The sequence below is a fragment of the Rattus rattus genome, chromosome 2 (assembly GCF_011064425.1).
Source record: "Rattus rattus isolate New Zealand chromosome 2, Rrattus_CSIRO_v1, whole genome shotgun sequence".
NCBI classification, from domain to species: Eukaryota; Metazoa; Chordata; class Mammalia; order Rodentia; family Muridae; genus Rattus; species Rattus rattus.
In genome coordinates, this window is record NC_046155.1 from 40,342,433 (window position 1) to 40,356,567 (window position 14,135).

Genomic DNA, 14,135 nt, shown 5'->3' on the forward strand with positions numbered 1-14,135 from the left:
TCTGATGCTGGAGAATAAAAGAAGTCACAGCTAGTACGTGAAGACTGAGTATGGCTATGTTCCAATAAAACTTTATTTACACAAACAGGCAGGGCCACATTTGACCTGCAGGCTTAAAGAACTGTTGGAGCTTTACTTCCCACCCACCTCTACACACTGGTATATTTATTTATCACAATTTTGACATGTGAATGGCACCAACATTCAGATGGCAAAATAAGGGCATAACTTATTATACTCTTTACAATGAGGGTTGATGGGAAAATGAAAATGAACAAATTCTTAAACTTATATAATCATTTGCATAAACACAAGCACAAACACTACTTCTAAAGTTACATGCACATAAGAGCCTTAAGAACTTATCCACTGTGACAACAATCAAATAAGCATTAGCATCTCTTTACCATTTTTTCTCCGGGATAGGACGAGGCACAGCATTGACACGACAAGGGAAGTTGGGCTGACCTGACAGATTGCGGCCCAGTATTGTACCAACGAGATTTAGAGGAAGGATGACAAAAAAACAGATGCAACAAACGGCCACCTGTAAGTTAAATAAAAATGTGTGTGGTTACTCAGAGAACAAACCACTAAGAAAAACAAGTAAGAGAAAAAAACCTGAAAACTCAAAACCTGTGATCACAGAGAAAATGCTAACTTCTAGTAAGGGCTAAAATGGCACCAGGAACACACCACTGGAAACAGGAGAAAATGTTCATGTGGAATCAAAGACACGCTGAACTCTTTCCCACCCTCAGCTCACACTGTGCTACACTTCTAGGCTGCCCTGACAGCACCTTTAGATCTCTCCCTGCCAACTGTCATGTATTTTACTCATCTACTCCTTATCTTTCATTATTTTAACCAAGTTTCTTGATTATAGTTTACTGAGCTCCTAATACGCACAAGGAGTTCCCCGAATGCTAGTCCCCTAAGTAGAAGGTGAAGAACATTGAGAGGTGAGGCTAACTTTCCATGAGCACACAGCTAGTACATCCAGCCCAAATTTTAAATTCAGATTTTTTTGGGTTCAGGGTACTTTTCTCTTCTATAACACCTTAGAATATGAACAGAAACATGTGCATGTGTTTATATAAAATAATCCAAATGGTACACTGCCCATTCAAAGTCTAAAATCATAGAAGAGTCATAATTATGAAAATGTTTATTTTTGTGATGTTTTTAGAGGACACAGACATACGTTCTCTGGAGAGTATCTGGTTAAGACATCTCCACTATGGAACAGTTCTACAGAACAGAACTGATTAGCTCTACGATCTCGATTTTACAGTTGGGAGATGAAGTGAGGAGCTTCGTGGCCCAGGTTAGCCTTGACTTTATATCTTCCTGCCTCTGTACCAGTTGCTAGAATTTCAGGGTCATCACCTGAGAAATGTATCACTGCCAGACATTATTATATGCAAGTATTTCTCTGGTTCCTGCTCACAGCAGATAATTTCTATAGCCTCATTTCTAAACTCCTATTTTATGACTTTATTAAAAATCAGAAGTCTCAAATCAAGCATTCTGATCAATAGATCCCATAATCAGGGTACTACCAACTCGAAGGTCTAAGAAACCTGTTAACTGTCCAGAGTTCCAACGTGCTGGCTCATAACTCTCATTCTATTTCTAGAGTTACTTAAGGTCCATAAAAAGAGAGTACAGTTGAAATGAAAAACATGCTGCAGAAAGCTAATGTCGTTAGAAAGACATTAGAAGAAAACTATAGACCAGTATTTCTCATATAGACACAAAACCAAATCTAGGAGGAGCTTTATTAAAGAAATACAGGACCAATGTAAGACGGCATCTCCAAAAATGCAGGGTAAAACTGCTGCAAAAGCCAACGTTCATTCCCAAGAGGACTCTGATAACCAGGAACAGCAGACTCCACTACCTGCGGAAGGGCATCTAAGACAGGCAAGGGCTACATCTTCCTTAAAGGCAGAGCTGATGCCCTCCCAACTCTGCAACAATCTGCACTTGCCTCGCCTGCTCAATACTGTGCTAGAGGTTTGGTCACTACAATGAGAAAGTGACAGAAGAAAAGAGGAAGGGAAGGATGGAAAAGAAGTAAAATTTTTATTCATGGCCAATTTAAAAATATAGGGGAAAAATACACGAAAGCAACTAGGACTTAAAAGCTAATTTAGCCAGGTGTGGTGGTGGATGTCACTGATCCTGGTACTTGGTTGGTAGAGTCAAGAGGCCAGGAGCTCAAGGCCAGCAGCGACCATGTATGAAGAGAGAACCTGTCTCTGAATAAACAAGTTTAGTAAGAAAGGACCAGTGGAGGGGCTCAATAGGCAAAGGTACCAGACACCAAGAGTTCTGCCCCCAGAACCACACGGCAGGAGAGAACCAATTCCTGCAAGCTGGGAGTCTGACCACAGTGTCTTGGTTACTACAACTTTTATACATTTTGGAATGATTCTTTTTCCAAAATTGATTTGGAAGATTCTTAATAATCTTTGCATCATATTGATTTCTACAAAGGACTTTCTGACTGGGTCTGCACTGAATCTATCTGTACCTTTATTTGGGGAAGAACTGACATCTAAACAGGATGGATTAGAAATGCAACGCCTCCTGACTTACCTACATATAACTTTTCTCAGCACTATTTGACTCAGATGTCAGTGTTCAGGTTTTGTACATCTTTTGTTAAACTTATCCCTAAGTATTCAGTTTTTAGTGCAGTTTGTACACAGTATTATTTTATAAGGCAATTCAGTTAAGGAGGTGACAGAAGCTCCCCATGTCCACCGTGTCTCCATCTGTACCCATGGCATCTGTCAGCATCTGTCAGCAGGTGACCCAGAAGTGCCGCCAGCAAAGAGAGCCTTCCACCAGAGGGCGCTCTGTGCAAAGATAACTCTACTAATCTCAGGGCATCAGAGCTGCAGAATGTCTAAAGCACAACACGCAAAGAACGCTTGCTGCTGTTCAGTTTGGCAAAAGACTCCCTAAATAGAACAACTATAAGGTCAAACTGGAAAAAAAATATCAATATCTATCAATATACTGCTCTTCAAATTTAGTGATTTTGCCCTTAAATAGAAAATTAAAAGGCAAGCCCTAAAATAGTAGAATATTACTGAGACTATTGATGCAAAATACTTTTAAGAGAGAGAACTTCTACCTCCAATGTATAAAACACTCCTCTCATCTAATAAGGGATAGCTACTAAAACAATAAGGGCAGGTGGTTCAGTGGGTATAAGGTGCCTGCTGCCACATCTGACCACCTGCATTTGATTTCTGGAACCCACACAGTGAAGGAGAGGACAACAGACCTCTTCCCACAACTTGTCCTCTTCAGGACACCTGCACTTTAGCACAGTCATGCTCGCCTCTCCACCACCACATGCACATTGAGTGCACACACAAATGTAAAAAAAATACGATAAGGCCAGGTGTGGTGTTGCACACCTTTAATCCCAGTGCTTGGGAAGCAGGTGGATTTCTGTGAGTTCAAGGCCAGCCTGGTCTACATTTTGAGTTCTACTTAAACCCTGTCTAGAGGGAGAAAGGGGAGAGGAGGCAGAGCACAAGTCTTTAACATTCATTAAAGAGGATGTGTACGCAAATAAGCAGTCCTCTCCCCAAAACCATCAATGTGACTGAAGCACACCAGAGAAATGAGCTCTAGGCTCACTGGCTGGGCTACATTTCAGAGGACTAACTGCACCAAGTGCAGGGACTGATGCAGAACAAGTGGAAATCTTTCTTTTAAATTTGTATGTATATGGGGGTTTTGCCTACACGCATGGCTGTGCATCACCTGGAGAAACTCATTTTGACAGAAAAGAAGAAAAATATAAAAAACAAACCCAATGAACAGAAGCCATTCTCACCATTAACAGTATGACTACTACACACAAGCTTTGGAGTTTCACTCCATGCAATAATAACTGTGCCCAATTTTCTACTTAATTCCTTTGAGAACTGAATAGGGTAACAATTATGAAAACAATGTTGTAGAGGGCCGCAATAACATTCGCCACCACAAGATGGCGCTGGCTTCCACTGCGCCCCACGTGGAAAGCTGGGATAGCTTTCGCCATTACAAGATGGCGCTGGCCCCCGCCACGTCAGCCGACTTCCTTTCAGGAAGTTAAATGTGTGCGCATGTGCAGAGTGCCTTCGTGCCAGGTCTTTGCCCACTCCGGGGCGTGCCTAATGAGATCATGGGTAAGCAACCAATCAGGTGTGTATATATAAGCGCGCCATGCTGGCGCCTGCGCCCTCTATTATTAATAAATATGGCGTTTGGCTACAGAAGGATTCGTGTGTTCCAGCGTATTCTTGCTGGCGAGAGACAGCCTTGGGACATTTGGTGCCGAGAACCTGGGGCGTCACGCCGCCAGGTGCCAAAAGGGGTCTTCCGTCTGCGGAAGGAATCCAGAACTGTAGTGTTTAAAAGGTAGGCCCTGAGAGACAATGCTTAGCCTTGATTTGTTCCACTTCACTCCCTTGCTAGATGCCTTTATTATCGTTTTGGCAGCCCTCGGGCTTTCTCTATTGGCCTTTGAGTTTCTAACTACCGCCAGGCAGCGTTGGAGGTCGCATGGGAGCCGCCCAGCTGTAATAGCAAAGCAAAGAGCGCTGGAGGAGGGGCAAGGCGGCATGTCAGAAACAGGGTTGGGTAAAAAATTAAAGAGCGCAAGGAAAGATTACAAGCAGACAGTCCCCTCCAATGCGGAGGCGAGAGATTGGGGAAAAAACGCCCCGGGAGAGAAAAAGGGAGGAGATAAAAGGAACACAGTATTTTGGGAGAAAAATTTTGTCTTTGTGCTTGTAAAAGGTGTGATCAGGCTCTATAAGCTTCGCAGAGTCATACTGATCAGACTTGATAGAGGCAGACCGCCTGAAAATTTATTCAGGAGAATCAAACAAAAGGACATCTCAATGCCCATGCACAGCTTGATGGAGTTAATGTAATTGGGTTGTGAGTAAAAATATTCAGGACTGTGTTTCACTTCCATACCATTTGTTTTCTTTTTGTTTGTTTGTTTGTTTTTGGTTTTTTTTTCCTTTTTTTTCGGAGCTGGGGACCGAACCCAGGGCCTTGCGCTTCCTAGGCAAGCGCTCTACCACTGAGCTAAATCCCCAACCCCTTGCATACCATTTGTGAATGTCAGTCGTGCTGCTCAGATATCCCGTAATATATCTCAGTATCTTACAGGAATTTGGTTTCAACACGTTGATGGACTAGTCCAGGAATTGAGACAATCCATCATCCATATCAACTCCACTCGAGTAGGTAGTCACCGTGAAAGTGGTGGGAAAGGGAAAATTCTACCTCTCTGCTGACACCATCTGGTTTTTTCCCTCTTTGTCTATTGTCTGTCCTTGGTGCACCAAGCTGTCCCTATATGTCAGTTTATGTCTATGGTTTTTGTTTCTTGTTGTTTAAATGTTTTATGTTTCATGTTCAAAAGAAAAAATGGTAAAAACCTTATCTGCTGGTCGTTCACATCTTGATTTGGTTTTAACTCGTTTCAAAAAAAGAACAAATGAATAAAAAGCAGTTTCACTCAGGCCTTTAGAGCCCTGCACCTGTAGCCCGGAGTCTAGGTCAGCTGGAGAAGCTGCCCAGGGGCTAAGTGTCTGCACGAGCTGATCTTAAAGGCGCCAGCAGCTCCTCAGCTTCTTTGGTACAAGAGCTGATAGCTGTTTCTCTTAGAGAAATCCCTGACTTATTATTTGACTCAACAGGTGACAAGGTGCTTCTCTTAAAATCATAGCTAAAAAGGTAAAAATGGTGTTTGGTCTAAATATTAAAGATATGTGTAGCCACTTCAATTTTGTTTCTCATTGGTTTTAAATGTATAAATATGCTCTACTTGCCTTGGTCATAGATTGTTGGCTTTTAAGTTATTAGATATGGTTAAAAAGGTATAATATTGGTAACAGAAAGTTGACATAAAACTGGTAATTTGGATGGAGTCATTCTAGACAACATGTGGCATGAGCCAACCCAGGGAAACAGGTCTAAATTGAGATAATATTTTTATGGAACTCTTATTCTAGAAACCAGGCTTCTAAAAGAATTTAGGGCAATGTCTCTTTGTTGAGGTGCTGGAGACTACACCATCGTGCGTTCATATGCAGGAATTGGCAGTCAAACCTTGTAGCATGAAGGAAAGACTGGAGACTGGAATTTGGAGACTAGATCATTTGTTGGAGGTTCAGTTTTGCTTTCCAAAGTTGTGGTTTGCCCTGAAGCTATCTATATTTTGATGCTAATTCCACTGCCCCAAGAACAGCTGCCTAGTCAGTACTCAGAACTCAGGTGACTTTCCAAAATTGTGGTTGTGCTCTGGTGTTACAAGGAGAACTTAAAGATTGTGATTAAGGATTGCCAGTGTTACATTGACTAACTCAAACTTATTTGTAATTAAGAAAAATCAAACAGGTAGAAACTGTTACAGGATTTACAAAGGATTGATGAGGTTTTGAAACTTGTGAGAACATTACAGCCAGTTTGTTTACTCCAACTGCCATTTCAAGATAGATTTAGAGGATTGATTTTGGGTTTTCATTTCGTGAGTTTGCTTATAATTTTAGAAAGCCCATAAAGTGATATCATTAGGAATGGCTAATAGCCTTATGTAATTTTGTTGCTTCTTCAATGTAAGAAGTTAGAACTTTAAATCTTTCAGTGTATATGGAAATTTTTACTACAAACCTTTGCTCTCAAAATGAGCTTTAATATTTGGGGAGTAGCTGTTGCACTACTCCAGAAAAGAATATTTGAAACTAATTTTAAGCTTCTAAGGATATGTTAATTGGCTAAGTACCTCACCTTACCTGAGGACTTAGGTCTTTGTTTGTTATCCTCATTGGAGATAAAGCTTCAGTTGTGTTAATACAGAATTGTAGGCTAGAGTCATGAAAGTATTTTAAAAAGAAACCTGGTGAAACATACCTTATTCCACACAGCAATTAAATTGGTTATTACAAAATACTGATATTTGGCCTATTACATATACAAATTTTTCAGGCAAAATTGATAATTTTACTCTTTACATGCTTTTGTACTTCCTGTACATTTGTGCATACAACCCATAGGAAATGCGCTTAGTGTATTTATAGGTGGTTCATCTAATGAAAAGGCTACATATATGATTAGATCACTTGTTTATTCTCTTGAGTTTCTATTGCTTCAACACAGATTATCAAATTCCGTGGTTTAGCCACTGTTTTTAAATCAAGCTTTCAATTCACATACTGATAGCTAATGTGTGGCTTGTGGTTTACAATTGATTTCAATTACTTAATGCTTTATTAGAGACAGTTTTTCTACTTAATAAAAATGAGTGATTTCAGTGTAAATTGTCTGACAACTCACTGTCCTTTCAGTGCTCTGGCTCAGACAACTAAACAAAACCATAGACCCAGCTCTTTAAAAATAGTAATGGAGTTAATATGAAAAGAGGAAGATTCCATTTGCTTACTTTCAATTCCCAGCCTCACCCTGCCAGCTCAGAGATTTCTAGTACAACTGAATCTAGACAATATTTACAGGTTTTGACATTTCTAATTAATGCTTATGTTTAGGTAAATAAAGTTTGTGAGGTGCTAGAGAAATGGCTTAGTGGTTAAGAGCACTAAGTACTGTTCCTTAATAGACCATTTAAGAACTCAAACTGGATTGCCTAGACTCCTTAACAAGGGAGGACATTGATACCAGACAGATTATAGGCCTTACATAGAAACAATTTGTCAAAAAATCTCATTCTTTATATATCCAAAACAATAATGCTGGAGACAATAATTTGGTATACAAGTCAATTTATAAATACAAGTGCTCAGTGTCCTCAATTTAATCCTCGAGGACTTACCTTAATAAATAATATCTTTACTATATGTTAATAAATAAAAGGAGTTATCCCTGTATGCTAAATAATGCTCCTTTTATTTCAATTTTAAAATTGGATGCCAAAGTTTTGGCACCTACAACTAGGCATACTTCTGCCTAGGTGAAATAGAGAGATCCACATATTGACATGATCCTGTCCAGATGTTTTATATGGGGAAGAGGGAATGTTTGTGTTTTTTTCTACAGGATGCTACAAGGTGTGCCCAGCTGCCAGAGGTGGTTGGTGAGACTTGCTGATCCTGGTTGCATAAAGATTCTCCTGGTTCGGGTCCCTGGAGTCATTCCTCTGCCCTGAGAGGAAGATGGAAGATTCCCCCCTCATCATTTGTCATCACAGAGATTTTGGCGTTGCTGCAGTCAGTGTTACCGCTGCGTGTGTCCCATCCCACTGTGGCCTGCTCTCTGACCCTCTGTGCACTGCTGCTTGCTAGAGAAGACTGGACTCCAGCCGTTGCTGCCCCCCTCATTCCCCTGGTGACTCTTGCTGCCTTAATTGGTGTTGTCATTTTGCAGTCTGTAGCTTCACAGGAATGCCACCTGCATAAAGCTGCTGTGGACTGGGGAACTCTGTCCTGGTTATACAGATCTCAGACATGGTTCCCTTGCCTGCTGGTTGTTCCAGAGAAGAATGGCTGATCCTGAACTGTCCTGGGAAAGACCTTGTTACTTTCGCTGCTATTGTAGCAGCCATTTACTGCTATAGCCATTGTGTCTATGGTGTCTGGAGTTACCCTCCCCCAATCTATTGTTGGACAAGCACAGTGGGTGAACTTTCTGGAGTAGTTGCTAACAATTGGGAATTCTAAATTTTATTATAGGAGCGGCTTGACTACGGCCCTTGGTGGTAACAGCTGAGGTGAACCAAATGAGGTGCCCACTACTTATCGGGAGTGGCTCTGTTTGGTGCAGCCCTATGCTGTGGATTAGTGTTCATGCTATGGTTGGTTTGCAAACTCAGATCTCAACAGAAACGTGACAAGGCCGTTATCACTCAAGCACTTGTGGCCATTGAACAAGGGGCCTCCCCTAAAATTTGGTTATCCTCAAAAATTAGTCGGTATCTGAGTTCTCTGCTCTTGCACCCCATGGATCTGTGGATCCATTGCACTGGGATGAGAGCGACTCAATGATTCTTTGATCAGCCCTTCCACATTGCTGAGGTTTCCTCATTGCACGCGATAGGGTGATCATGATTTCCCCACTAACTCATCTTCTGGCTGGCCTCCTTTTAGAGTTCGCCCTAGGTCATTAACAGTTACTGTCACACAGCACTGTGGTATCCAGAGACGGGCAACTTTCCTCAGGCACAGTACAGGGGCCCAGTGGCGATAGGGTTACCCCTTGATAAGGCTGTGACATAGGGACCGACCTAAGACAGGAGCCACAGCAGATGGACGTAACTGCAGGGACCTAGACCAGCCTAGACAATAATTTATTGTTATTAATTAATAAAATAATAAGGGGAGATGTAGAGGCATGAAAATACATTACATGCCACCACAAGATGGCGCTGGCTTCCCTCGCTGCATGGAAAGCTGGGATGCTTTCGCCATTACAAGATGGCGCTGGCCTCCGCCACGCCAGCCGACTTCCTTTCAGGAAGTTAAATGTGTGCGCATGTGCAAGAGTGCCTTCGTGCCAGGTCTTTGCCCACTCCGGGGCGTGCCTATGAGATCATGGGTAAGCGACCAATCAGGTGTGGATGCGCCGCGCTAGGGTATATATAAGCCGTGCCATGCTGGCGCCCCGCGCCCTCTATTATTAATAAATATGAGCGTTTTGGCTACAGAAGGATTCGTGTGTTCCCACATATTCTTGCTGGCGAGAGACAGCACGGGACACAATGTGAACTACAAAACATGCTGCCCCACCAGAGCTAATCTCTTAGAGCAGGCCAATGAGGTCTCCTCAGATGATACTTCAGCATTCTGCAGTAAACTCTTGTCAGACTCCACGTAAAGCACAGTATATACTGCACTGTAACATCCTAATGTCCCACGCTGTGCTGCTCAGAGCCTCTTTACTGTGACTCTGGCCACATTTCTTAATCTTGTCCAGTAGGATGCTGTGGATTGCTATCTGTATGCAGGTGAGGTCTGGTGAAATCTTATTAGTCAGATAAGGCTAGAGCCTGTGATTGGGCAATGGAAAAAGAAGGCGGGGCTGGAAGTTTTAGAGAGAAAGAAGGGGAACCCAGAGAGACAGAGAAGAGAGAAGATGGATGAAGAAGATGACCCTAGTCCACGTGGTTTTAAATAGTCACAAGTAGATATGGATATCATAGAAGGGCAGAGAATAGGACACATTTGTCCAATCTAGGTGAGCAGCTTGTATCAGTATCAATTGAGTTTTGAATTTTTTGTGTGGGTATTTTGGGGGTTGAAGATTTACTGATATAAATCTGACTGATAAATTACAAGCCTCTGGAGTATTAATTATAAGGGGGCTAGGGGTTTAGAGCAGGCTAACCACAGGGGCTAACGGGGCAGATGGCCTGGGAAGCTATGAGTGAACCTTGGGAAACTGGGTGGACCGCCACTCGGGGAGAGCCTTGGGGGAGGGGAGACCTCGTTGTCGGTGAGTAGCGGGCATTAGCGTGGGTTGACATTTCAACAATTACATGCTATAAGACTCCACTGTTTTTCTACACCCTTGTGATTTTCTTGTCTTCTAAATCAACTCAAATGGGGAACTGATGTGTTCCTGCCATTTTGCTTTAGTGAATTTGTACTAGCTCCTAAAGCTCATTACTTCTCCATCCTTAAAAAAAATTAATACCTAAAATCCTGGGCCTCATCAATATAAATCCACTTCATTCTGTAAAGTGGAATCTACTTTCTTCCTTTTCCCCTAGAAAAGGAAATTTGGGCCCAGTTTCATGACCTCTCCTGCACAGGAGCCAAGACATTGAACAGAAGTAGCTGGGCTTAGCTTAATCTCCTTCTCATCAGAATGCTCCCTTTCCCTTTTCTGTGTGAAAGTTACCACCTGATGAAAAGGAAAAAGAGGAAGAAAGAACTATCTTATCTGTTCGACCCTGAGCCCATGTTCTGAGGCTTTCTTATGAGAGTTTCTTTATAAAATGCATTTGTTTACCTGGTCAGTATCCACAGTTAGCTAAGGGAATACTCTTTCTAGCCGTGTTTTCACAGCTCTTCACTACTAGGTACATAGAATCACTTGGGCACTCTGTATAAGGTACCATTGACTTGGTCTCCATCTCCTCACTGTGGTCGTTTCTGATACTAGACTTTGAGTCAAGTAACCATGAAGAACATCTTCCTTTATGTTTGTGAAATCTAATTTCTAAAGCTTATGAATATTTCTGACTATGTTCAAGATTCCCCTCCTCACCTAAAACAGGCCTCAAAATGAGAAATCAACACAAACCACCCATTACCCTTACCAACTATTCCATTGCCTTGGAGACAAAACCAGGAGAACTCAGGATTTATGGGTGCATGCTGAAGTGAACACTGTTTAGAATGGAAAGATGACTGGGTCCCATGATACCCTGCAATTCTTAAACTACAACTATGGTTCTTTGAAAACCTATAATACCAAATTCAGCATCTGAGGCTTAACAGGTCACACAAGATTTCGTATCTACAATCCTTTCTCAGAATGCCCTGGTAAGCCTGTCCTGCCCCCATTCTCAAGTGATATAAAACACTCACCCCAAAGGCCCTTATGGTTGAAGGTGTGGCTGGCTCCGAGCTGCCAGAGCTAAATAATGACATACAGTCTAGTCGCCTGGATCGCACAGGCTCTGGTCTAACCAATATATCAATCCACTAATGGATTAATAATCTGCTAGCAATACTGGTAGCAAATAATGCTGTGGAAATGCCAGGACTGAAGGGTCATGGAGAGAGATTAAGGCTTAACACCATGTGGCAGGGGTTAAGTCCCTGAAAAGGTCAGCAGAGGCCACTAGTGAAGGTACAGCTTCAGGATTCAGCACACTGGAGACATCCAAAGAAGATCAGCAAGTATGGAGTAGACCCTGACTGAGCCACAGGACAAGCTGTGCATGCTGTGATGGGAAGCGCTTTCCAGCATGGAGCTGCCGCATCTCTTTAGAGCCCGGGTCAGTCTCAGCTGTTAGACTGGGGAGGTTTACTTTAAAAATCTGGTTGTTCTTATGCCCTGGTTCTCTCTTTTTGGAAAGTACATAACATGGTTTTGATTTTATGGGAGTCTACAGTTAAAGAGACTTGATTTTAAATGAGACATTGGGCTTTTAAAGTGCTAAAATTTTTAAAGAGGGTACATTTAAAGGTATGCTGAATTTTACATTTTAATAGTAGTCAATCTTAGGGAACAAGAAAGAAAAGATTATGATTTAAAGTGATACAGGTCGTCACTGTTAGCCTCAGTTGTTCATGTAACACACTTGAGAAGAATCTCAATTGAGGAACTGTAGCCATCAGACTGGCCTGCAGGCATTCCTGTGGGGCGAGCGGTTAGTACTGGGTTGTATAAGAAAGACAGCTGGATGTGAGCCCAGAAACAAGCCAGTAAGAGCATTCCTCCACGGTTGCCTCCTTAGACTCCTACCTTGAGACCCTGTCTGCCCCGGCTTTCCTAATGATGGGTTAGAAGTCAAATAAACTCTTTTCTTGGTTTTGGTCAGTATTTTATCACAGAAACAAAACAACTCAGAACTCTAGCCGCTCACGCTTCTTGGTATTATTATTTCTTTAAAATATACTCACTCACTCATCAGTTCTCTCCCGTTTCTGGTTAAGAACTATGAAATCAACTTTTCTTTTTCTTTTCCTTTCTTCTTTCTTTTCCTTTGTTTGTATCTTTGTTTTGTGACAGGGTTTCTCTGTGTAGCCCACACCCGTCGCAGAATTTACTTTGTAGACCAGATTGGTCTCAAACTCAGAGATCTACTGCCTCTGTATCCCAAGTGCTGGGTTAAAGGTGTGCATCACTGGCTTAAAATCAACTTTTTATTTCACAGAATCAAGAAAACGTAGTGAACTTTAGGTTTAATGTAACCAATAGTTTTTGGAGCCTAGCAAAAACTTTGAGACTCAACAGGGACTGGTTGAAATTTCAGAATACCCACTAGGAGGGGACTCTGGAAGGGCATCAGGCCTTGTATTAGAATGGTTGTAAGCATTGTTTAAAATTAAAATTCAAGCGACTCACCATTGTTCCAAAAGGAATGGCTCTAGAGGCGTGGTAGTAAATGGCTATAAAGTTGATGAAGAACGCAGTGCCGCACACCATGGCTGGGATTAGGAACGCCCCGATAAACATCTGCTTTATCCATCGCCTTCCTGAAAGAACGAGAAGCTATCAAAAATTCAAGCTACATAAGCAAACATGCACTAATGTTTAAACCTGATATACAAATAATTATTTCAAATCAATGACCTAATAAAGACCAGTCTCACTCATCAAATCCATGTGGCAGGCACAGTTTACAAAGGAGCCCCTTTGCAGTGAAGAGCAGTGAGTGGTCACAGTCCTCTGATGTCACTGTTTTCATCCTGCCACTAAACTCTCCTGACCTTCCGTATGTCATCACGGCTCAGATATAAAACTACCTTCCTCTAATTCAGATTCTGTCACACATTTTTCATTTTTGGTGGTGGAGTTACCACCCCAAATCTTAACATAACATTCCTCCAAAGAAACTCAATTCTGAACTTTCTCTTCTAGATCATTTTTACAGTTCTTCTTCACAGAAGTCTCACGAATCCTTCCTTTCCCATGGCCAGCATTTGAAATAATGAATTATAGGGGTGACAACTAAAGTGAAACATTTGTCCAACAATGTTGTGGTTTGCCCTGAAGTTATCTGTATTTTGATGCTAATTCCACTGCCCTAAGGACAGCTGCCTAGTCAAGTTCTCAAAACTCAGGTGACTTCACCAGAACCACCTCCCCATTGAATTTGTAAAGTACAGGAGAGGGGCAGGTACAGGATAGAAGGAGGCCTGTCATTGGAGGAGAAGGAAGGATGGGCGGGAGAGAAGTTTGAAGGAAGAGGAGGAGACTAGGAGAAAAAGGAGAGACAGGAGGGAGAGAGGGGCTGAGAAGCCGTGGCAGGACAAGATGGCAGGTGATGTTAAGATTCTGCTCTGTGTATTTGTTGTTATTAATGTTCTCAAGGGATGGATAGTACCGGGCTTTGTATGTTTAAGTGGGCAATTATATCTTACCAATTGGATCTAAGATTATTGTGTTGTGTGTTCTTTTATGTGAGGGTTTGAGTGTAGGAA

General features: G+C 42.0%; 1 protein-coding gene across 2 annotated transcripts in view; it reads right to left on the reverse strand.

Moving 5' to 3' along the window:
- Tm9sf3 (transmembrane 9 superfamily member 3) overlaps positions 1-14,135 on the reverse strand; it is a 53,893-nt gene that overhangs the window by 10,521 nt on the left and 29,237 nt on the right. For both annotated transcript variants that reach the window (XM_032891952.1, XM_032891953.1), the window contains exons 9-10: positions 13,057-13,187; positions 408-547 (exon numbers count right to left, since the gene is read on the reverse strand). In XM_032891952.1, the coding sequence (XP_032747843.1) occupies positions 408-547; positions 13,057-13,187 (271 nt within the window). The remainder of the gene's footprint in view (positions 1-407; positions 548-13,056; positions 13,188-14,135) is intronic.